The sequence below is a fragment of the Squalius cephalus genome, assembly GCF_949319135.1.
Source record: "Squalius cephalus genome assembly, chromosome: 14".
Classification (NCBI taxonomy): Eukaryota; Metazoa; Chordata; class Actinopteri; order Cypriniformes; family Leuciscidae; genus Squalius; species Squalius cephalus.
In genome coordinates this window covers 17074059-17101119 of record NC_137135.1, presented here as the reverse complement: position 1 = coordinate 17101119, position 27061 = coordinate 17074059, and the positions used below count along the sequence as shown (strand labels likewise).

The 27061-nt window shown below is 36.2% G+C and overlaps 1 protein-coding gene across 3 annotated transcripts in view; it reads left to right on the top strand.

Moving 5' to 3' along the window:
• The window catches only part of pcdh11 (protocadherin 11), a 184357-nt gene extending 167023 nt beyond the window's left edge, over nt 1-17334 (top strand). For all 3 annotated transcript variants that reach the window (XM_079892527.1, XM_079892525.1, XM_079892526.1), the window contains exon 6: nt 13616-17334. In XM_079892527.1, coding sequence (XP_079748653.1) covers nt 13616-14007 — 392 coding nt within the window. In that variant the 3' untranslated portion in view covers nt 14008-17334. The remainder of the gene's footprint in view (nt 1-13615) is intronic.
• Nucleotides 17335-27061: the final 9727 nt, after the last annotated feature.

Below are 27061 nucleotides of genomic sequence, written 5' to 3'. Positions count from 1 at the left end.
AAAGCTCAGAACTTCACAAAAATTGGTGAGCATATGTGACATAACATCATAAAGAAGCATGCAAAATTTTATGGAGATCGGACCATAGGTGGCGCTATAACTGTTAAAAAGCTTTAAAACCATATTTCCTATGGTATATTGCCTGTATTGGCTGTAAGTGGTCTTTTCTATCTATGATCATATAATTTTCATATAATAATGTTCAAAACTAGTGCAGTACAATTCTCTGGACTCTCTAGATCAGTAATTATCAGAAAAAGTTGAACTACTTCATTTGGATGGCTATAATAGGGTCACTTCAAAATGTGGCCTTGACCAAGTGTCCCCGAAAGCCTATATCTCTTCAATGAATGCAAGTTAGAACATGTGAAATATCACTCTGAACAAGCATGAAAAATTTCAGACAGATCGGACAAAATTTGCCTCTATAACAGTTAAAAAGGTGAAAATGGTATGAATGTAATGGCATATTAAGCCAATAAGTGGTATTTTACTGCCCCCTGCTGTTAACCCTCTGGGGACCAAGCTGTTTTTGGGGTCCTTGAGATGTTCTGACATGCCTTGATATTTGTGCTTTTTTCAGTTGGCAAAGGTGTAAATTCACTCTATATAGCACAAACAGGGCTACCATAATATGCGAGCAACGTGCATGTAGATGTTTGTATTTTTAAGAGAATAATGTTTATGCGTGGTTATTGGAAAAAAATAAAATGAAAGTTGCTGATTTAAGAACACAAAACACATAATAAATATGTGTCCACAAGACTTTTGACTAATTGATGTTGTCCCTTTGAGTTCTAGCTTCAAAATTATATGAAAATCATTCTGCCTGATTGTTCACATGAAACACTACATTGATTTAAACATTGTAAAACAGTTTTTTTGTCAGAAGAGGTTTATGCGTGGGTGTGTGTGTGTGTGTGTGTGTGTGTGTGTGTGTGTGTAAGCATGCATTATTGAGTTAACATGGAAAAACTGGTTTGCTTTAGTGCAGAAAACTGGTGAAAAACACAAGATTTAAAGTGAAAGTGAGCCAATAAGTGGCCTTCTAGTGCCCTCTGCTGGCCATTCTACTTATTAATGAAATATTTTCACATGTGCTTTTGCATTCATACTTGGACACACACTAAAAAATCACTTATATAACAATAACTATTATAACACAATCATATTTTGTCAGTGTTTATCACTTCATTTGCACTGACACTTCACATAATTGCTAGTAATGTGGTAAATCATGGTAAATCATGCTAGAAACATAATAGTTGCTAGTAAACATAAATCATAGTAAATAATACTAGATTGTGGTTTATCAAGGTAAATCATGCTAGAATCCTGGTAAATCAGTCTAGAACGTGGTATATCATGGTAAATCATGCTAGAACATGGTAAATCATGGTAAACTATGCTAGAACAGGGTAAATCATGGTAAACCATGATAAATCATGATAAACTCTGGTTAATCATGTTAGAATGTGGTATACCATGGTAAATCATGCTAGAACATGGTAAATCTAGGTAAACTAAGATAAAATCATGGTAAACTATGCTAGAACAGGGTCAATCATGGTAAACCATGGTAAATCATGATAAACTATGGTATATCATGGTAAATCATGCTAGAACAAGGTAAATCAAGGTAAACTGAGATAAAATAATGGTAAACTATGGTAAATCATGCTAGAATCATAGTAAATGATACTAGAATGTGGTAAATCGTTGTGGGAGGAGCCTATTTAACTAAAATAGCTATAACTCAAGTAGTAAATGAGATATCTTCACCAAACTCAGTACACATGTGTACGAGTTCAATTTGAGGTCACGGGAAACACTAGGTGGCGTTATAACATGAAAAAACATGAAAAAAGCTATCTTAGTCCGATTGACTTAAAAATTGGTGTGCAGTGTCTTGGTCCAAGGTGCCATGTATGTCTATGAGGACATTGGCATATCTCGAAAAACATGGTCGCCATCGGCCAATGAAGTTTAAGCACCTATTAGACAAGGTTAATGGAGGCAGATCGGTACGAAACTCGGTGGTCATGTTCGACTCATGGCCCTAGAGGTCTGTAAGAATTTTGAAAGAAATTGGCCACTAGTTGGCACTAACGAGTTTTACAGATCAGTAAATCACATGATGCATATCATTTGATAGATCTCCTCATACTGACCAACTTTGCCTCAAGAACCACTGCTCTCAATCAAATCGTTCATCAAATATTCGCTATTATGTTAAAAACCTACTTTTGCGAACTAGTCCTAGGTTTTTCGCCCGACCGTGACCAAACCAGTGCAGTACAATTCTCTGGACTCTCTAGATCAATAATTATGAATAAAACTTACTGTATTTGAATGCGTATGTGCTTAAAGGCCTTAAATGCTTGAACCCCGATAAATGCTGCTTGCAGCTTTAATTTGAACTTTTACTGTATTTTTGATTAAATAAATGCAGACTTGGTGAGCAAAAGTGACTTCTTTACAAAACTTTAAAATTTTTGTTTCCAAACTTTTGACAGGTCCTGTAAGAAATTAGTCATTACGAACTAATTTCTTAACTACTGATATGGCATTTTTGTTTTGTTTTTTAAACTTATTTGTCACACCACACAATTAGTCACAGGACCATTTACTATTAATGGCAAATGTCATCATAATGGTGAAATAAAAGTTGCAGCACCTGAAATATGCACTTCCCCTTACACATTATACATTCATATTTATTTTAACCTCAATCTAGTGTATCATAGGGCGTTAAAAATACATAAACAGTCATCATTGGAACTTTCACCATTTATTCTTGGGGATTTGTGTTTTTTACATTTCAAATTGTGGCTGAATTTATTGGTTCTCTTCACACACTGGCCCATGTACACAATAAGTCCTCCTGGCAGGGAGGGAGAGCACAGCATGGATCTTGTAGCACGCTCTATGTTATTATCATGATCAGTGCTGATTGCTGATTGTTATGGTGTTTGTACCTCTCTTCTATTCAGCCCATGCTGTGTGTTTGGGCAGTGCTGATTGTGTTGATGCTAACACCCCCTTCTCGTGTCTTCCTAATGGAGGAGAGGTCTGAACACACGAGAGGAGAGGTAGGACCACACCAGACATAATGAACACCAGACAATCAAGACCATCAGTCCACAGGAGAGAGGGGGGGGGGGGGGGGGGGAGTCAAGTAGCTAGAGGAGTAGAGCGTAGCCAATCTTTTGTCCCCTCCAAAAAAAAAAAAATACAGCTTAAATTCCCTTTACCTCTCATTCCCAACTTTAAACACATGGAGAGAGGGATGTTTGGAAAGATAGGACACCAGAGTCTTATTCTTCGAGTGTGTGAGTGACAGCATGAAGATTTACTTATTTTTTTTACTTATAGATCAGACACCAAATGGAATCTTTTATCCCCTGCTTGTTTTTAATCAACGCTAACAAAAGAAAAGACAGTGGAGAGAGTTTGACCCGCCGTGTTCGGGGGACAACCTCTTTCTGTGGTCACTTTGTCCCTGATTTTGTACTGTTATTTGTTTTGCTGTTTTAATCTCAGCCAAGTCAATAATATTCTTTGTTGTCTGAAAATGGTGTGTCGGGAGAAAAAAAGGTCTCCCTCTTTTGTTGAAATTACCTGCCTGTGACTTCTCTCTCCTCAGGACTCGGGGATGAAGTAATCATTAAATGTTGTTTTCTGCCCGCAATTACTTTCCGTTGCATTGGGTCAAACACAGCATGGATAGAGAAGAGAGTGAGGTGGGATGGAGAGGCGTGTGTGTGAATCAGGAAAAGAGGAAGTAGACTTGAAGAAGTTTGATACTTTATAAGTTTGGTGTCTGTAAGATTTTGAAAGAAGTCTCTTTTGCTCACCAAGGCTGAATTTATTTAATTAACTGTTCTCTATGGTAATATATTTTAAAATGAAATTTATTCCTGTGATGGCAAAGCTGAATTTTCAGCATCATTACTCCAGTCTTCAGTGTCACATGATCCTTCAGAAATATTTCTAATATGCTGATTTGCTGCTCAAGAAACATTTCTGATTATCATTATGTTTTTAATATTATGTTGAATGTTGAATTATGTTGTATGCTGCTTAATATTTTTGTATAAACCAAAATTAAATAATTTTAAGTATTCAAGTATTAATTTACCAAAAAAAAAAAAAAAAAAAAAAGACCCCAAACCTTTGAACGGTACTATGGTGTTACTTTTCAATAGTACTTGAATGGTGTCTTTACAAATGGTGGTATTTTGGCAATTAAAGAGATGCACTTTAAAAATGATAATTTACTCAACCGAATGTTGTTCTTATAGATATTAAATGTTATGATATTCAACTGTAGTTGCATTACTTTTTGGATGAACCATTCCTGTAACTATTCCACACTCACATTCCTCAGATAAATATAAAACCATGTGGGTTTTGCGCAAAAAAAACTAAAAAGATGGCTTTTCCCAGCCATTTTAGCTACTACTTTTAACCAAGTGGTCCCAAGATGATTTTTAGTGGATGTATGAAGTTGGTTCGACTAAAGTTCACACAGGTGTCCTATTGCAGACTCACCACAGGTGTAGTTTATCACATTAACGTTCGACTAACGTTTGACAACCATAAAAAGCCGAAATACTTTTTGTCTTAGCCCTATATAAGAACTTTATAGTGTTTCAACTAATTTTTCGACTTGGCTTTACTCGAACGAAAGCACATTCATTTAGCATAATCCTAATTTATTAACATTAGAATGATAGTAACACATTCATGCATGTACAGTACGCACCTGAAATGTTTTTGCACATAAGAACATTTGCAATCTGCTATCAATGAAAGGCCACTTTTTTTATAGCTGCATTGTGAAATATGCACCTTAATAAAAAAATGTGTTGAGATGCCGTCAGTCGACTCCACCCTTTTAAGAGGATAGACATTTTATACTAGACAGATTTTGAAATATATCACATCTTCATACTGCCAAAGAGGTTTTCATTTCATAAGGATTGAGGCAATTAGATGTGGTTTAAAAAGCTGGAACAAATGGTTTAAATATATCAAATAATTTCAGACTATTTAGCAAAAATGTATAAGCCTTAATTCTTCCACAACCAATTTTTGTGAATGCAACGTATAAGCAAACATAATAATTGTCTAATTAAATAGAAAAACACTTTTAAGTATCCTCAGTAACAAAGACAGGTCACAGTTGTTGTGATTAATGTATCTGTATGACAGCACTCTCACTGTGAATACGCTCGTGTTGTAAGCGATGTCTGTTGTGCAGGTGTGAAAGATTATAAACAACTAGCGAATTGAGAAGATACAAGCCTGAACATTTGCCAAGCGTAAAGCTGATGCTTCCCTTTGTAAGATGCTCTTTTTCATGAAGAGAAATCTTCTGTGCCAGATTTTTATTCAAATACAGGAAACTGCACATGTGTTGCCCTGAAGTTTTTTTTTTGTTTTTTTTTTTACTGCCGACTAACAGATGGTGGGATGTGTACTTTATGTATTCAGGGGGCCATTATTCAAAAAAAAAAAAAAAAAAACCTTTTCTGCTGGACCCTAGAGCAACTCAGCTGTGCAATAGTGAATTATAACTTCCCGATGAAACTGTCATGCTGTTTGTCAATCAGTCATTTAATCTCAACAAGGGCATTTTTCATCATAAACTATATATAGAATTCCTCAACTCTCTATTTGTCTCCATTCAGTCTTCAATCAAGTCAGTAACTGCACTGAATAACAAGTTAGGGTAACACTTTAGATTAGGTTAATATATTTACTAGTTGCTTATTAGCATGCATTACTTTCATATTTGCTGTTTATTAGTACTTATAAAGCACATATTAATGCCTTTTTCTGCAAGACCATATTCTATTCCCTTAACCCTACCGCATACCTAAAAAAATAATCACTACAAAAACTACGTACTTACAATCAATAAGCATTAATTAGGAGTTTATTGAGAGAAAACTCCTAGTTAATAGTGAATACGTGTACGTACATATACACACATATACATATACATATATATATATATATATATATATATATATATATATATACATTAGGGGTGGAGCCGAATACGGTATTCGGAAAGGCACAAATAATGTTTTTTACGAATACTTATTTCGAACAAATACTTAAAATATTTGTATTCGGGAACAAGAAAAACTCAAAAAGCTGCGTTTCCTCCGGCTGTAAATCCACTTGTTGATAAGAAAGGAGGAAATGACACGGAAATATTTTGGATTAGGCTAATGTCACGTTGCCATAAGGGGTCGTTCACATAGCGCGTTTTTTGCGCGTGCAGATTTCAAATGTAGGCGCGCGGCAAGCCGCTTATAATAGAAGCGAGCGGCGCGCTCGTTTTTCCAGGCGCGCCTATGTTGGTTGCATAGCAACGACAGACTCGGTGCGAACTGCGCTCTCCATGATGACGAGGAAGTATCAAAGAATTAATTGATTTCTAGCCCTTGCATTAGCTTTAGATATATTTATGGAGATGAGAAATGAAATAAAAAGCCGTCATCATGTCATTAATATCAGTCCATCAGAAAAGCTGTTCTAGGCTTATTCTTGGCTGGATAACTCTTAGCAGGTTTAAAAAGCCCTTTTAAAATTAAATGCAGTTTTGGATTAAATAAACGTACAGCCAAGTCAAATAAAACACGTTTTATCTCCTGTATTTGGTAACACTACAATAAGATACCATTCATTAACATTACTTAATGCACATCTAACATCAACACATTGAGTGAACAATATATTTGTACAACATTAATTAATGTTTGTGAATGTTATTTAATACAAACACTTGATTGGTCATGTTTGTTCACTTCAGTCATTGTGCATTAAATAATGTTAACATAAATAATGTTAACTTTTGATTTTAAAAATGTATTTTTAAATGAACCCCAAGGAGAATAATTGCGACAGTATATAACTATTGTTTATTGTTAGGTCATTTTATCTAATGTTATCTAACAAATTGAATCTTATTGTAAAGTGTTTTTAATACTACAGTTTCCATCTTTGTAACCATGATATACACTTTAATATATATAAATTTAATCTAAATTAAGCTTTGGTACCAAAATTGGTACCGAGAACCGTGGATTTTCACTGGTATTGGTACCGAATACTGAAATTTTGGTACCGTGACAACACTGTTAGCTCTGTAATTTAGACAATAGGCTGTTGACAGAGTAACGTTAACGTAGGTAATGGCTGTTATGTTATTTTCTTTTCAATGACGTTCCTTGTTACATGTTCATTGCTGGATTTATGGAAAAACATCAACCAATATTGCATATCCATAATTATTATAATGGATATAATTTAAGAATACTTACACTATAACGTAAATTAGAAGTGTAACGCAAAAAAAAAAGGATTTTTACACCTATTTTGAATTTTACTCGAATACAAATACAAATACTTTCCCCCCCTCAACAAATACAAATACAGATACAAATACCGGCTGCTTTGCACACCCCTAATATACATATATATACACATATATATGTATATATGTGTGTGTGTGTGTGTGTGTGTGTGTGTGTGTGTGTGTATAGTTTAAGGTACACGTATTCACTATTAACTAGTAATTTTCACTCAATAAACTCCTAATTAATACTATGCAAGTATATATATATATATATATATATATTTTTTTTTTTTTTTTTTTTTGTATAATATTAAATGATTGCATTATGTAATTCTTAATAGATTATTAGTCAACATAAATTCCATGAATTTGCTACCAATTTAAATGAATTTGTTAACGAAATGTATTATAAATTGTTATCATTAAGATTAATCCAGAAAGCAGGACTCGTAAAGATGCTGAAAACCTCCATATGGAAAATATGTTGTATGGCTCCACGGAGCCCGGAATTTCCTTAACATATTGCAGTTGCTGGAGTGTTGCATGCCCCTGGCCTCCAGTTGTAATTTATTTTTGCGATGCATGTCACACTTTACATCCCACTGTACATTTGTACATTTGGGACTTCATGAATATATAATAGCAAAGAGCAGCATGAAATCATACGGATCTCCTCTGCAAAAGTAAAAGTGTAAATCACTCATAAGCAGCGATGAAATACGAGAGTGGTGCTGGAGTGGAGCTGGTGATGAAATGCATCTAGCCTGGAGTAAGTGGCCTTTCCCTGATTCATGAGAATGAAAAGTGGGCCTCTTATTTCACCTGATGGTTTTGTCCAACCCTTGAGTGAAAAATGGCATCTTTCCCCTTGTAAAACACCCATGGGGTTAAATAGCTCCATTATTATTAATGACCATCCATTTGCCAATCTAGATGTGGAGTCAGAGTGGGTGTGTAATAAAATGATAAAGTCCATGTAATTACAAACTCAATTATTATCTTTCAAATTTCATTTTGTTTGACAGCATGGGATTTGTTTGAAGTTTATGCCCTTTGTTCAATCTGTATTACACGCATATACAGAGACTGAGACCACATTGAAAATTTAGAATTCAAAATCTAATTTAAAGTTCACTAATTCTAGTCCACTAATCAAATAAGTATATTTGTGACGCTGACCATATTTTATCCTTCACAGATGGTGAGTTGGTTGTTGCTGAAGCGTGAGATGCTTGCTGATCTCAGTTTAGAGTCAATCACACAAATGTGTGTTTTCTCTAGCAGTAGTTTTGGTTTCCAACAAACATCTTGTTCAAAACCCTCTTAAATGAATTGGATAATTTTTAACTATTAATTACACTAATGTGTAAATGTATTACTAACTAACATGTAATGGAAAATAGCCTACATTAAACAAAATCAATGCTAAATAGCAGTAGTTTCACTGGTGTTCTCAGAATTTTGGATCCCACTGAATTTGCATGCTCTTACATTTTACAGTATGCATGCAAGCACACAAAAACTTTTTGATGTTTTTTTTTTTGTTTTTTTTTTTGATGGGTCAAGAAAGTCCAGCTCTTTTTAAGGTTGTCAGCTGATTAAACTGTAATAATATCCTGAATTCAGTATGCATATTCTCTCTTGTCGTGTTCTTCTCTTGTCCCCAAGGGTTCTAACTGTGCTCATATCAAGTGCACCAATTAAATACATGTACAATTTGCATACATGGCTGAAAGGATACTAAACTTTGATCAAATATGCCACAGTCTGCCCCCTCGGTGGGCATGTTTTGACTCAATGAACTTCATGAAGACTCATTACTTGATCATTTGCATTTTGAAAAAAAAAAAAAAAAAAAAGCATGATCCTTAAACCTTTGCCATGATCTCTCATGAAACTTTTATTTATGCTGTTCAACACACACACAAAAAAAAAAAAAAGTTAAAAAATTCAAAACAGACACTAAAAGCAATGTTACACTGAATCCTGTATTACACTTTTGAAATAACATTCTATGCTTATTGAATTAAAAAAAAATTAAAAATCAAGGCTGAATTCTCTCGTTCATCACGCAGAAATGTGATGTAGGTACTACAGAGCCTGGATTTCTTAAGCTCTACAGTCAACCAGATCATGTTTAGACAGGAGAGAGAGAGCGAGAGAGAGAGAGAGAGAAGGGAGCGATGATGTTCTGTATTTATGCAATTAGCTCTCTAATTGGTAGTAATGGGTTTGCACATGCTAACATAATGACTTGAGTAATCATCTCTGTGGCATCCTTGATGTAAATCCCATCAAGATATATTCAGGTCGTGCTGCCTTTGCCGTCAGAAATTGTCATTTGTGCTTATTGTCTGACTTCAGCATGTCCGTGTGCTGTGAACACTGTTGCGTCGCACTTCCAGTGACCCATACTGTCATACACCGTGCTTTCAGTTCCTTTATATCACTATACCCCAGCAACATGTCTGTTAATTTTATGTTAACTGTTGTTTTTCCTTTCCACAACAGCATTTATTGTTGTACAACCTGGTGTATCTGTGTAAATGGTGAGATGTCACATTTAACGAACTCTGTAACAATTACTTTTCAGTCTTTTTTCTTTTGTTTTAGTTGGGAAAAATAAGCTCAGGTTATGGAACAAAAGATGAGGCCTTTGAGGTTCGTCATACGGGAGCAATCTGATTACCAATCTCTGACGACAGTGTTAGACAATGTTTGCAGGGGAAGATTGAAAACATTTTCAAGCGTTCGCACCGCTGTAATTACAGGTGTGAATCAGCCCGGGACTTCAATCAATAACCAGTGGCCATTTTGCAAAATGTTTCAATCTATAGACAATTTGCTTTGAATGCGAGCCGTTATTAGAAGCCCTATTACTCTCAGAGTAAATAGGCTTGGCATTTGTAAGCGAACGTTTTGCAAGAATGTAAATATAATTTACCCCACACAGCATTCAACTTCACCCAATCATCTGCAGGAGATCTTTGTGGAGAAATTAAAAATGCTGTCTCTTACCCCCAAATGCAAGGTTTTCCAACAAGCATTTATGTATGCGGAGACCGGAGCACAAGGGGTCTGATTCTTTTTTAAAAGCTCAACGGGAGAGTAATGATACCCCCTGAATACAAAAAAGCACTTAAACAGCATCAGAGTGAGCCACTGCCTCCGGCTGACGAAAGCATTCAGCGCTGTCACCCACATCAGTCAAGCAGTACTAGTCCCTGTGGAGGAGAAACTGATACGGACTACATTTTTGGAGCCGTTTAATGTGAAATATCACATGCGAAAAATAGTAGCTCTCCTGGCTGTTGACATAGCGCCACTGTCAGCTCGTGCTGTGCCTCTGCACGCTGGAAAGCCACGCAGCGTGGCTTCAAAACACCTTTTACACATAATGTAATTGCGCACACACTCTCCTCTGCTTGTGCTGATTGACTTCATACGTGCACACACACACAGACCTGCTGGGCAAATGCACTAAAGGTGTCTACGAACTTGTGCTAGGGCCGCTACATGTGTCTGCCTGCGCAAGTATCTGTCCACCGTGGCGTGATGCGCTCAGCCCTCAAAAGAACAATGGCTCTGAAAGACACCTCCAATTTCCAAAGCAGCTCTGGGGTGATTTACAGCAGCCTCCGAGAGCGACCTGGCCAGGACTCATTCTGCTTGCTCAGAGAGTGAGTGAGCGGCATCATTTTTCCTTAATGAAGTTAGTGACCCTCTGAAAGGTGACACGTTTACCGCTCCACTGATTTATGCACTGATGCTCTGAGGCAGACTATAGCAGAGTAAAGACCGGGAGGATGTGGCCACATCTCTCTCTCTCTCTACATTCTTTCTGTTTCTAGCTTTCTATATTTGTGCTATTCTGTCCAGTTCCCTGGTATTTAAACAAACCAACATGCAAAATACAAGCATATTACAGCTCTGTTCCAAAACCTAGTAAAATGCCTAAAACCCACAATATACTTAGTTTTTATCACAAATATCAGCATAAGCACAATATGCACATACTGTACATGTGCAGCCAAATGTTTCTAACCGTGCATACTGTATGCTTAGATCGCTCATGTGCCTTGACAGAACAACAACAAACTGTACAGTAGATGGGGATTAATGCTGCATTTAAGATGAAGTCGGAGGTGGGAATATCCCAGTTGAATATTTCCAATCATGGCAAAATCATAAATTAAAGTTCCGACTGTCCCCAAATAAGCATATTTCCATTCAAGTGAACTTTTGGAATGTTAAATAAAGTGGTACATTATTCCAGACTTTAGCTCTAGATTCTTGTCTATCTATTAGTTATTGAACAAGTAAAACAGGCATTTATTTATACACAAACTAACAACTAACAACGATTGTTATAGTATATTTATTACATATTAAATGTTCATACAATACATGCAGTAGAATACATAAGTGTATTTTTACATTCCGCATAAACCAGCTCTGTATGCTCATTGGTCAACTCCATCTTGGAAATGACACCAAATGAAGCTTCACACTGAGGTTGGAGTTGTCTGACTTATAGTGGCATTTCAGATGTTATTTTCCATTGGGAGGAGCTAAACTGTTTTTATTGGTGTTTCTTAAACACTGAACACTGTTTATTTGTAATTAACATTTTTTGGATTTATTGACAGATGTTTATGTTTATCAGCATTACTGTGGCTCAAATCCTGCAATTCCTGTCAAATACGTAAATACATCATTCTACTTCTCCAAGAGGAGAAGACAAATCAAGTCAACAGGCTTGCCATCTCTGAACTGTCAACATCTCAGGCATTAACAAATCCATGAGATTTCATTGAAAATATTGCAATATTATGCAGCCTATGGTTCCAAGAGTCATAGATAGTTATCATAGGGATCTTTGATGATTAATAATATTTATAAGAGCTTTACCCAGTAATATTTAGCATTATGCACAATTATCTAACATTAATGATAAACCAAATCCTGTGAAAATCAGATGCTAAAGACTATTATAGATTCATACATGAGAATAACTATGGTTACATACGTAGTCATCTTGCTCTTGAGTGGACCGGCTTTGACTGTTTAAATATGGTGGATGGCTTACGTATAGTGATATATTACGATATCTACGTATAGATATCTTTGGCACAAACAGTAAATAATGTTGCTAGCCAGACACAGCAAGGTCATGGGTTCAATTCCCAGGAAATGCAAGTGCACTGTAAGATAAATGCGTAAATATTTATTCTGCATTGCTGCTGTTCAATATTTTCTGAGTTCCCTTTGCATGATATTTGTTGGTAAACTATATTGGCTCCTGGTGGTAAAAAAAAAATAGCCTAAGCATGTAGTGTAAGGGGAACTACATTACCTTAGTCGCTTTTAATTATTTCTAACACCTTTACTTATGCAAATATGCTAAATAATTTCAAGATGACAGCTTGGAGGGGGGACCAGTGATGTTCAGCCCCTTTCCTTAGCGGGTTAAGATATACATCCGCCGCTGTAGGGCTCCCGCCTGCCTCCGCGAGCACTGTTTTACATTCTAATTATTAGAGTTGACAGGCTTTATGGCGGGGGCTCAATACTGAGGCCTTTTCCTTGGCACATCTTGCATGTGATGTCAAAGCAGGTTTAATGAGATAAGAAAGTTTGACTCCTGTAGTTTACTGTTCTCTTTCCTTTGCGTGAATCACATTCCGATCATCACAGCTACTGTAGGACGTTTGCCGAGCCTAATACTGTACGTGTCAGCTGCGTTAACAAGTAGGCGAAGGAGGAGGAATCGCTGTATTACTGTTTGATTTATCTTAATTGACTTGATTTAAGTGGGAGACATCAGCAGAAGAGAGGTGTGCCACGATGACTAGGATTAAAATAAACAATGGTTTTAGAGCAGTTCATTAATTCTTTAATATGTAAAAAGCCAATCTCAGACACAAACAACAGAGACTTTTTTTAAGATTTAATTAAGCTACAGGGAATTCAGCGCATATTGTAGGTAAACACTCAGGGCCATGGGAATACCATTTAAATTAAAAGAACTGGTGTTGTTTTTCTCATTATGAGATGAATTAAACATTTATCACTGCCTTTCATTTCTCTCAGAAGCTGACATTTACAGGTCACCTTTTGATAGCGCCAATTTTTTATTGTCTCCAAGTGCCTTGGCAATAAGAGAAAGTATGATTTATTTTGTCTTCTTGTGTTCACCTCTTGACTGAGCCTTCGCATTTGTCATTTCATCATCCACAGCTATTGAAGTCAACCTGCAGAAGGCTCTCGCCGAAGCCTCGGAGACCTGTACCCAGGAATGTCTGATCCTGGGTCATTCTGACAGCTGCTGGATGCCGCCAGCGCTGACCCAATTCCAGACGTCCGGCGCCGCCACTCTGCCCTCCTTTGGTTTTCAACAAAGCTGGGCGCGGGGGACCAATACGGATGGGCGTCACACTCTTGGCAGGTCAGTGCCCAAAGATGATCTGGACAAAGGGAGCAACCGGCCCCAATTCTACAACACACTTGAGAGACACTGCAGCAAGAAAGAGGATACTATCAAGGTCATCCCTCTAGCCAGCTTTTCCGCCACGTCCAGCCCTCAGACGTCCGTGAGCGGAGGAGCCTTCCTGCGCGAGCATCAGCTGTAGAAGCGAGGGTAGGCCTCGGAGCACGGCATAATGAGAGTGATTGAAAACGAAAAGCTGACGGGTTCTGATGATTATTAGCATATGTCAAACGCTTCTTGACACGTGATATTTTTAAACACGGCAGAAGGGGAAGTTAAAGCAAAGGACAGTAGCTTTCAAGATCCTCAATGAAACTGAAACATGTACAGTAGACAAATGGTAGATAGACCAAAGTAGCTACTCAAGTAAAAAATGAAAACGAAAAAAAAAAAGTGGTTTAAATATGTGTCTTAGTGACTGATTAGTGGCAAATGAATTAAGCTTTACTGTTGATCAAAAGGGACGAGATTTTTATTTCATTTTTTGTGCACCTTTTGAATGCAACTTGACAGCAAATTACTTTTAAGTGTACACTGCTGGAGGAAATCATTGCATACGTTTACATGCACACCGATATTCCTACTTAATTATGAAATTGCAGTATATAAAAAAAAAAAAACTCATGTAAGCGTCACGTTCTTGTTACTTAAAGAAAATGTGTGCATATTCTGAACATTATTTGGTCTAATTATAAATCCGTATCCTTGCACGTCTGCATTTCAGCAGTTAGCGGTCTTCGCGGGTTTAATTGGTGCTCACTAACGGCAAAGCCAGTGCTTATTTCTTTGTGCTTTGCACATGAACGCAGACACACTCGTAAACAAAACAATGAAAATTAGGCTCTGAGTTAAGAACCGCATTTGGAATATTATGACGCATGTAAGCGTAGTCAATAAGGTTAAGTGTTATGTGTGAGCGCTCGGTGACCCTGGTATTTCTTTCGGCTTCGGTGAGGTGTGTCGTTTCTAGCTGAATTTCCACCTGAGACAGTTTTATTCTGCTAAATAAACTGAGACCTAGTTCCATGCCTCTTAATGTGCTGCTTGCTCTGCCAAGACTACAGATACAGCCAAGCCTCTCTGCAAAAATTAGTCTTGCAGTCTTGCTCGGTGTTAACGCATAGAAACCTTTATATATTAGGGTGCTTTTTTCTTGTTAAACTTTGACGTTAGCTCTTTTCTCCCTGGTGGGCTTAGAGCCTTCCTCTGATTTTCAGCGTGTTGGTAGTTTCCATGCACCTGACACCCTTTCTCTCCCATTATAAGAAACCCGCTTATTTTCTACATTATCTCATTAACTGAGGCACAGACATGGCTAAAAAGACATCCTTTGTTTTTTCGCACCCTTACATCAAGTTTTCCTCTTGATATATATATATAATGTATGCACCACAATAAGTGCCATGGAACCAATTACAAGAATCTCCCAATAGTATAATTACTTTGATCAGTAATCACTGTAACCGTTATAGAAGCCGAGTGCTGCTCTATAATAGTATAATTGGCTACCTTTTGTACGTGCGTGCGTGTGTGTGCGTATGCGACTGCTCGTTAGCTAAATGGTACGCACTTCTTTTTAAAACTTACGAAAAAATACGTTTGTGAGATTTATATATAACGATGTCAAAGAAACAGCCTTAAGATGTAGATGTGTATTGTATGGATGTGATGACTGCTTATTGAAGTAGAAGTTTGCTTACAAATCGTGTCACATTTTTTGTCAAAACATTCAGTATATTCAAACAGAGACATCAAGTAATCCCTTAAAGAGGCTATGCGGATTGAGAAATCAGCACAAATTTAATTCGCTAACAGTCCTCCTTAGTATATACTGATGACACAGAAATATTTGGGTCAGTGATCCAAAAAATTACTTCACTATGAAATAGTGTGCGTGCCAGCGACAAGAAACGTGTCACAGCGAAGACGTGTTGGAGTGTGTTGATGTGAGAGAACTGACAATCACTCCGGCAGATGTTCCCTATACATCTGTATAAAATCTGCCGAACACTCATGATTAAGAGGAATAATTGCAGTGTGGGACTATATCAATGGAAGGAAGCAGTGCCTTGGTGCTAGCTGTGACTGTATTGCTGGGATAAGAGTATTGAGTGACGGTGTAATGACAGCGACTCAACTCGCACTCTCCTAATCCACACAATAAATCTGGAAAAGCTCGAAAGACAAGGTATGAAATACTAATATTAGCCGTAGTGTTTGTATTGCATAACACTGTTTGAAAATCTCTGCTTCTGTGTTCATTCATCACACCACAGAAAGCACCTAGTTGCAAATTATTGATGATTATCATCAGTTTTTGGAAGTCTTTTCAGCTTCCAATAATTAAAAACAATGAGCTTAAGAGTTTCATAACACATTAAAATATTTACTTTCTTTTCAGAACTGCATAATTTTAGTGGTTTTACATTCTTAAAGTCAACGTGAAATCAAATCTGACCCTATATACGTTCTTAAATGCATGTTGCATTGTACACATTTTTCTTTAATGGAAAAAAATGCTAATCTACTAGGGGTGTGCAGAGGAGCCAATATCTGTATCTCTTACAATCTTACACTGTATTCGGATAATACCGGAAGTGGGCGGTGGTTTAACCAGAAGTTCGTAATATTGTGGTTTCATTTAACAAATATTCCTTGTAGAACTCATAATACATTTATTTAAATATCTTCTAATATTATATCGGAGCCGATATGCATTCCAATAGCAAATCTGAATAAATGATGAAGAATACATAAATTCTTGCCGTCTCCCAGAGACAGTGAGACAGAGAAACATATCATGAAGCCTATCGTATCATACAAGGTTTCAAAAATTCAAAGCGACATCAAGTAGTAGAAAATCTGTATGATTCGGTCTTAGTTGATATTACTCTTGACAGAGAGCTGGTTTGTGAGAGACAGGTAGAGACAGCAACACGGCTATTTGATTTGCGATCGTGCTATGCTCATTTCATTGATTTTTGTATCATATTGTACAAGGTTTAAATAATTTTATGAATTCTGAGAGAACGCACACACATTTATAGACCTTATTCAGAGCAGCGCCATGACAGGTATGAAAGTGAGGCTGTGAGGGACAGACTTACCGTTTTCAATGGCATCTGCTATAAAAAGCTGTATAAAGATCACATAATTTTACACAGCTCATGTTGTCTGGAGTTTTTTTGTCTCCTGAAATTTCTTGGAAAGATATTTTTGCAGTGTTTTGTCAGCAGAACAATCCAAAAACAACATGAAGAGATGTATCTCTATCCGTCACAGCCTCGTTTTAATTCCCGTAAAAAATAAATAAAAAAATGCTGTGAATAAGGTCTATTGCGTAGTGATTGTAGAATTGTATAATATCATGTAATATAATATCATTCTGGGATAGAAACCTTTCATGGTCCAGTCATATCCCGAATGATTAAATAAAAAAATCTTTCCTCGCCAGCGTTTTTTTTTTTTTTTTTTTCTTTTCTTCGGACACCGCCAGCGTTTTTTTACATTTTCACAAAAATGTCATGGCCCCCAGAATATTTTGTTTTATAAATATCTGAACATATCAAAAGAAAGAACAGAGCCTCTGCTTTTAAACAAGAAGCTTTTATTCTTAGCTTCATGATTTCTTTATCAACACTTGAATGTGGGTAAGCTTCATAAAAGCGCAACATTGAACAAAAAGCAGAGAAAATCACGTTTTTGTAAGACTACATCCAGATCATATTCAGAACGATGATCAAAACACAGATGGAGTAGATCGAGTGAAGCTTTCACTCCCAAAGCTACACAGTCCTATAGCTCGTCCTGGGTCGACATTTCATTTAGTAACATTAGGCAGTTTTGATTTATATGCCGTTTAATGTCATCGCGTTATTTTACATATGCAGTTGATTACATATTATATTGACTGTTTCTACATCGTCTTCGCATGCGTTTTGATCAGGAGATTCTGTACTCTTTCAGAAGATGTGTAATAGCGCCCCCCTACCGTATAACATTGAAAACATGGAAAATACAGTCAGTGGCAGGGAAGCGTTGTCTCACAAATGATGGAAATTTCTGTCAATGGCGGGGAAAGAGTTAAACCCTGTCTGTTTTTTATTTATTTTTTATTTTTATTGAATAGTCCATTTCTATCAGAAATTTACCACAAATGCAGAATAAAATAAATGCTTTGCAAATGCTTTCATGTTGACTTTAAAAATGTATGGACTTGAAGAGAAGTGTTTTCTGAAATCTGAAATGGACATTTTGGAGTAGTGGACAACTACATTAGTGCCAAGGACAAAAACATGTGCGAGAATGAATGAAAACAACAATATATGTGACTGATAAATAAATGCATAGAAAGTTCCAATATGCATGGTTATTCTCCCCTCTAGCACTTTTGTACTTTTCTAAAAAGTTGGTTCCCTGATGTATCATGTAAGCAGCCTTGATAATGAGGTGTTTCTTTCCTCTGAAATCATATTATTATTTATTTATTTTTTTTTTCTGGAAAATATTATGGCAGATCATCTCAGTAGTCGGGCATCTTCATTTGCATGTGTTCCAGTTGACCTTCGCTGGCTGACTGTGTTCTGCACCACTAAACCCTTGTTCTGACACTAATCAGAATCTGTGCGCTGTCAAATGGTCATATCTCTCGGGTTGTGTTATAGTTAGTATGAAGGATTAGAATGGCAACACACTTTCCGCATCCAACACGTCAATACACAAATTAAATACATTTTCATCATTACCATACAAAAAAAAAAAAGTAAAAAAAAAAACTAAATAAAAATATATATATATAAAAAAAGCAAGAGCAAAGTGTACATAGATATACTTAGCATTAACCCTGGGAAATACATACCATATGTGTAAACAAAAGGAAAAGTGGTTTATACTTACTGAAAATAGTTGATAAAAGACAAAAATCATGAAAATGAGGACAATCTCTGTTGTAATGTATTTAAAACATATGCATACTGTATATTATTATATGTGTGCGCGTGCGTTTGTGTGTGTGCATGTATGTATACTGGCACAAAGCTGGCCGGATAATGTATGTACACACTATGTATCTTGTATAGAACCTGAAAAGAATATAAAACTGCTGATATATTAAATCTGCTTGTAATTTAAACATCATTTGTTGTATTTCACAATTATTTCTTTCTTTGGAGGCGAGCTTTCACGTGCCAGCATTCAAGAAATGAACATTGTTGAACAACTGAAGTATATCTTGATATCACACCCCTGTAAAATACTGAAAAAGAAATGAAAAGAAAAAGAAAAAAGAACATGCTCATTTACATTTGCTGTAATGTTTTTTCTTGTCTTGAATTTTTTCTTGAACCATTAAATATTGTGTATCTTTAGACACTCTAGTCTGTTGTGTGTCCTATCATTTCAAAACACTTTAATCCTATTTTCCTCTTATGGACAGAAAAGCCTTGATGTAGACTGCAGGTGGTGGAGAATGCTAACAAAAAAGAAGAAAGAAACGTGGTTCGGTTATGGACCGGCTTCCATTAGGGAAAGCGAGCAATATGCATACGAAACACTGTCTATTTGCGGAAAAGGAAGGCAGGGGGAACTCATGATTAAGTCCGTCTGCACAGACAATAGCAGTTATACAGCCGTTAGAGCCATTGATTCAGTAGGAGGAGGGCTTCGGAAACACACCTGAGAGATTTTAGTTTGAAAGAGAAGAGGCCACCTAGGTGGACTCAAGAATAATTGGTGAGTCTGGGCATATAACCACCATTATGTGCTCTGCAAATGTGCCAGTACTGCAGCTTTGGACCAAGCCCAAGACAGAGGTGGGAGCAAGAAAGGAGCCTTAAAAAGCAAATGAATAAAGATTATCCGAGCAAAAGGGTCTACCTACAGCACTGCAAGTTCCTGAACATTTTGCTGAACTGCCTAGTTACACTCTTTTTCTGCTGGCTTTACATTTTTAATGCTTGACGAGCACGTATGTGCATATGAGTGTGAGCTTTCATATAGCGGTGAGCTCAATTATCCTTCCTTTCCCTCGTTAGTCACAAAAAAAATAAAAATACTGGGCATCCAGACTGCAATGCAGATAAAGTAGAGGAAAATGAATAAGAGTTTAACAGCATGCAAATGCTACTTTTAAAGGGACAGTTCACTCAAATATAAGATATTTTGAAAATTGTTCAAACTGTTTTTGTCCATAAAATATAAGTCAACAGGACCCAAAGATTAAGGTCTAAAGGTGTCAAGGTCCAAAAAGGCAGTATTTTAGTATCTTTTTTATCTAATATGTATTGTTGTTTTTACAGCTTTATTTCAATTACCAAATATGATTTTTAATAGTTTTAGTTTTCATTTGTTATAACACAACAAAAAAAGCAGCATGATATTAATCAAAACTACTAGACTAGTGTAAACTAAGTAATCTAAAGCGACATGATCACTTTGTATGATGAACGAATTGAAATCTAAGCCTTTATTCACCATCAAATCAAAGCAAAACATTTATCAACAGAAAAAGAGGACTACAATACCTCAATTATGGCGATACAAACAAGTACAAGAACCAATTAAGGTTTAACATTAGTTAGCATTTAAGGATTGTGTCACCATATTTGTTGTAGTTTGTGAATTGATTTATTTCACTTTATGTCAGTTTTGGAGCATGACAGTTTTGGGTCCCATTGACTTTAATAATAGGGACAAAAATGTTTTTCAAAATATATTTTATGTTCCACAGAAGAAAAAAAAAGACCGGATTAGAATGACATTAGGGTTTGTCAATGATGACAGATTTTCATTTTTGGTTGAACCATCCCTATAAGAGGGGCTCTGTGCTTAGTGTAAAAACTGCATTTTTTGGAGTGTGCAACCAGAGAGCGCATGTGGAGACATTAAGCGGCTGTGACAATGGGCTGATATGCATGGGGAGACATGATAAAAGGTAATGGGCAAAAGGTTATAGATGGGGTCTTACAGTCACACATGCAGGGAGCCCTTCCACACTTTACCAGCATTATTCCCCATGGCCATTTCATTAGATGAATGAAACATGACTGGCTAGCATAGAGCTAATCAACCCAGTTTAGTTGTAGCGGTTCAAACGGAGGACTAGAAGACTTCAACCGCTTTCAATATGTCCGTTTTGTTCTTTACCTGTAGAGATAGTGAGTGTACTACTGTGGCTCACACTGATTGTGTGGCTAAAGCCCACCTGAGTTTCCTCTGATGCAGCTATCTGAGCGCAGAAGCTAAACGAGTTGCTAGATTCGAGGTTACTACGCGGTGACATTGTGTCTGCAGAGAGGGGGCTTATGTGTACAGAGAGAGTATCTCATCAAGGGCGTCTAGATGGGGTCATCACATCACCGCTGAAGATCTCCGGCTCAAAGCTTTTTCCTTTTGCTCAAGTGGGTTGCTGAAGGCAGTGCAGCAGTGTGGCTTATGTCTCATTGCCGTGTTGACCCAGCGTTTAAATCCAGCAATAGTTTTTTAAATCAGAAGCGAATACAGGAAGACAGAGCGAGGGAGAGTTTAAACTGGTGCGGAGACAAAGTAATAACGTTACTATTGAATCACAGAGCAAGCCGTTTGTAATTTGTCCCTAGAAAAACCTGAAAATACAATTCGCTACCAAACAGACCACTGCGATGCTGAAAAATGCCTCAATGCTCCAAAGAGGAAATTGATTGAAGTGGCCATTTGCAAGCAACTCACGCCTTCTTACTGTTCATTTGTATCTGACTTCAAGAACACTTGTTAACTTTGCAAATGTGTTTCTTTAGAGGAGACGCACTACGTTTTCAAAGTGCCATCTGCAGAGGCCGCTGGTTGAACATATAGAGGGTGTCAAACAGCATGCTCATTTTAAATTGTAATTAAACTGGCCATCAGGTACCTTGAGGCTGTTTAGTCAACAGCAGGATACTAATTACTATAAGATGACCTTTGGAATAATATCTGGTGAATAATTCATAATTGAGGAGATTGCTTCAGAGACCTCCACTCTGAACTTTGTATGCTCAAAACTATTTAAATGAATTTTCAAATCGAACCCTCCGATTCGGTGATCAAGCAGTACAGTACGAGTGAAAAGATTTTCACACAAAGGGTGAGGTTCCTTTTGAGCTGGTGATAAAAATTGATGTGTTTTATTGCCTTCAGACCATACTGACTCATATCAATATTACACTTTCATCTAGCTTGATGCATACAAAAATAAGCATATACTAGTGACTAAAGTCAGATCTCCGTGATATTTTCATTTTCACAATGATACAGGACCTGATTTTCTTGAATGTCAAATGATTACATTCATGCAAATATGATTCTGAAGCCTTAATATAAAAAAATGGAATCAGAGAAGAGCAGGTTTATATACAGTACAGCAGTACATCCTGATTGACATCATGGATGGATTTACTGAACCATTACATAGATGTCAAGTAAAAGACATATGTATTTATGATAACTATCCCACACGTGTTCTAGGGACAGACATATAAATTAAGGCAACTACATTTAATATTTGTGTTCGTTGTTGGGTGACTACATCAACGATGAATTATGTAATCAGCATGTAAAAAAAATAAAAAATAAAAAAAAAAACACTAGTACTTAATAAAAATTGTCTAACCATGATTTTTATTGGATTACATAATTACATTTTTATTAACAGGGTCCAGGCAATTAATATGCACATCTAAACTATCTTCAAAGGTATGTGTGTTTCTGTTTAGTCATTACTTATATTTGTTTATTTTCTGTATATTTTCTGTGTTTCTATTGCTATTTATAATCTTTTTTTTTTCTTGCTGTGCCTGATTTTCACTGATAATTCAGTCAGTTTTGTACATAATTCTTTCCCACATGTAGTTAATTTAATATGTTGTACTAAACATTTATATATAGTTATGTGGGTAGTTGACATTAAGTTTCAAACATTCAAGTTTAAAACCGTTTTAAACATACAATATATTTAACTGTTAATGCATTTATTCTAAACATTTTATGAATTAATGGCAACATGATTTACTTTTACAGTTTTTCTCAATTGCTTAAACACTATAACCAGGCCTTTGAACTAAAATTTCAAAACCATAACGCCATTTATCAAAAAGCACACCCATTTCACTAAACTATAAACACTATTCCCTGTTTTGACACATGAGTCAGATTTGTTGAACTGTCACTGCAAAACCCTACACACAAATCCCTTCATTTCTCATTGCTTAGACAATGTTGTCATTTAGAAAGCACTAGCATTCAAAATTGTTAACTCAAGTCAGCACAGCTTCAGCTCAGTTAGCACACAATTACCCAAGTGGAAACACTAAGAGTCAAAATTTAACACACATCAATCAGAACCTTCAATAGATATATAAAAGGGCCCAAATCAGTTTATTGTGTTTTGGAACAATGGATCCAGAAAGACATGAAGGAAGAGGGATAAGAATGAGGTGGAGGAAGGGCAAGGACAAGAAGACAAGCAGTCTCAGATGAAATTCAAGCCACTCTAGTTGCCCATGTCTTTATCAATGGTATGACTATGAGGGAGGCCGGGCTACGAGTAAGGCCAAATTTGAGTCGCTTTACCGTCGCCTCGAGAACCTTCAGGGAGGTGTGGTGGCAAACAAAATTCTATCACTGAATAAGAGACAAACATTTCCAATAGTCTTTGATGAGGTTTATTTTCTTGCAAGAAAAGGCCAGCAGTCGTACAGTCAGACAGTGTGGCTGCAGAGTGTGACAGTGAAGGGAGGGCTTCCTTTCTCCTTTATAGTCTTTGACTCCCAGAATGTTATCTTTCTAGGTATTTCAACCATATGTGAAACATTCTTAGACTTGTTCATCATATTGTATCCTTGAGTGGAGGCCCTCCTGTTACGTCCCAACACTCTTTACCATTCCAATACGATTCGAATTCCATATTAGAATATGGTTTGTGTGCTCTTTTACTGTCATATGTTGGTCACACACATCTTACTGTAAGTAAATATTAAAAAAAATTAGAGTAAAAAAAAAAAAAAAAAAGAAAGAAGAGTAAAACAGGGGAAAAAAAATATTTTTGTGTGTGTGTGTTTTCTGTGTATGAATAAAAATGTGCCAATGTATCCACTGGTTGTGTCTTTTGTGTTCATCATGTGAAAAGGTTTGTGAGGGGGGAGGGGGGGGGGGGCTTGTGGGGGGAACCACAAGCAACATAACTTACCAGTTTTGGAAATGTTGTTTTGAATTTATTGCACCAGTGTCTTAGACTATGTTGTATAGTGTGTGTGATTTTGAGGGCTTGTGTGTCCTGTCTGAGGGCAAAGTTTGGATTTTCAGCAAGAGTGAATGATTTTGAGTGTAGAGCTTCATTTTGACCTGAAAATAGGATGTTTGGGGAATTGGATGAGACGTTATGGATTTGTGTTTATAGTTTCAAGAAATGTGTTTAAGCAATCGAGAAAAACTGTAATAATTCATGTCACACCATTAAAGTGAATTTCTAAAAGCTAAAAATTAATAAAAATCTTAAAGTTTAACTGAAATTTCTGAAATATATTTAAATAAATATATTATATAATAATACATTTATTAATCTAATATATTTTTATAAAATATAAATATATTTATATGATATAAAATGTAATTTAAAAAAAAATTGTGGACATGTTATTTTTCAACTACCCATGTGCAGTGTTCTAATGTTTTCTCTGTAAAAATAAGCTGCTTGCCATGTTTGCAGTGGTAGGTTTAATGTTATGACATTTTTACACCAGTGGGGCCAATTTCCATGAACTTGTCTAGGGCTCCACAAACCCATGTGCCAGTCCTTTAAATGCGTTAATAAAATTAGTTCCTAAGTTACTGTTTATTTTGTATGTGATAATACCAGTTGTTTCTACAAGTGAATTCAAATCACTCCTCTCTCAAATGTTTTATTAATGTTTCTTCATTGTAACTTTAATCCTTATAGGTAGGGTAGGCAATTATTTTCATAACTTTTTGTTACTCTGGTTAAAACTCTCTTCACATGCTGATAGCAATCAATAATATAAGTGGTCTAAATATATACAAAAAAAAATACAAAAAAATAGATAAATCTTCTGTGGAAGATTCAGAACATATGTAATAGTGATGGGAAGTTCAGATCATTTTACTGACTTTGAGTCTCTTTCAGCAAAATGAACTAATCTTTTTTCAAGTCAATTCATTTATTTCAATAATTTTATTTCAGCAGAATATAATTGAAATGTTCCATGTTAATATCCAACTTCCCCAACACATCAACTTATGCAAACGTTGATCACATTTAGTATGAGGGAAAAAAAAATGCAGCCAAGGCCAAATTATGAGAAAGATAAATAATAAATGAATGGCTTTGCAGTCTGTTAGTTTACCTCACCTCCCGATCTGAGTCATTCGTTCTTTTGTCACGTCACAACCCCATTAGTTGAACCTATGCAGTCTGTGCCGGAAACAGAAATGATTAGTTCACCTCCTGAGTCTTCGGTCTGAGTCGCTCGTTCATCACGAATTATGGAAAAGAACCACCATGACAGAATTTATAAATTGTAAGCAATATGAGAAAAGAAACTGTAAAAAAAAAAAAAAAACCTACGCATTTTTTGTATGGAAGGTTGGGAATTTATTAACTAATTTCTGTATCTAAATACGGCTGTCACGTCACATGAAAAAAGAACAAACGACTCAGGAGGTGAACTAATCATTTCTGTTTCGGTTCACATCCTCAGACTCGGATTTATGCGTTTCGCTGGCAACAATATCAATGCTGAAATGAATCTGCAGCAGTCAAGTGGTACAAGTAAGAGCTCTGTAAGTTGTTTACATTCTTTTTTTTTTTTTTTTTTGCAATGTTATGTGCTTTGAGACATGAGGTAATTTAACACCGTCTCTCGTGACGCTTTGCAGACTCTGCTCTGGCTGTGCATTACATTCATGCGTTTTGAATGAGGCATGGCTTTGGAGACGCTCTGAAGCGAGGTTGGGATCTTATACTTTCAAAGCTGGCTATTGCTAGCCTTGCTGAAATTGCCTGCCCTGCCTTTAAAATGTAAACACAGTGTATCTGTACCAGTCCAACTAGATTTGATCTGTATTTTCTGAAAATGGGTTTAATACAAAAAAACCAGGTCAAACTAATTCAATCATTAGGCTCAATGCACATTGGTTCTTGCCCTGAAACTGTAATAGTATTATGTTGTCCAGTCTCTTGTGCTTCACACACCGAATTCAATTTCTACTGTCTTGCCATAGGCCAATTCATGTTTTCCATAAGTAGTAAAAAAGAACATTGTGACAAGAAAGCAGCAAGAGCTCATCATGTGTACAGTGATTTTGAAGTATGTGTGACTTGAGATGAAAAGATTTGGTTTTCTTAGTATTACAATTGTGCAGTACAGTGCAATACTAAAGGACCAAACCCCCAATCATACTGTATTACGGGTGAAAGTAGGGATGTGTGTGCAAGATACACTCAGTCTGGGAATGTTTTGGAACCAGCAACTTTATGGCAAAATTTGATGTTAATCACGTGTTTAAAAGCCCCTCTAAATAGGATCTGTAATCATATGTACTTTTGTTTTATTTTATTTTTTTATTTTTTTATTATTGATTAAAGTTTATGATTATTTTGACAATCATTGTGGATTAAGCTTTGTAACCACACACACACACACACAGTGCCAGCAGATAAGTGAATGAAAAAAAAAAAAAAAAATATATATATATATATATATATATATATATATTGACTGTGATAACGAAAACTGTGTGTTATTTTGGAATGGCAAGAAAAAAAATTAGTTGACATAAAACCAATGCAAGGGGCAGAAACTTTCAAATGTCTCTAATCACTTCTTTATAGATTTCACGCCGTCAAGAAAATGAATAATTGGTTTATCTTTCCTGTTCATTACTCAAAACTCAGCTTTGAAACTTTAATCCACTCACAATTTCACAAGTTCTGAAACCGTTGCTAACAAAGACCCTTCCTCAGATAAAAGAGGCTTTCAAAGTCACACTGTTAGTTGAGCAGATGGAACACTGAGAAATGAGGTATAGTCCCCTCCATTCACAAGAACTGAGCTCTGGACCAGGTCAGGTGATTGTGAGATTGAAATAATAAGGGCTACACAAATCTGCTCTACGTGAGCTGACAGGCTTGACGAAATGTAGAAAGTCCTCAGTATGTGCTGATTAAT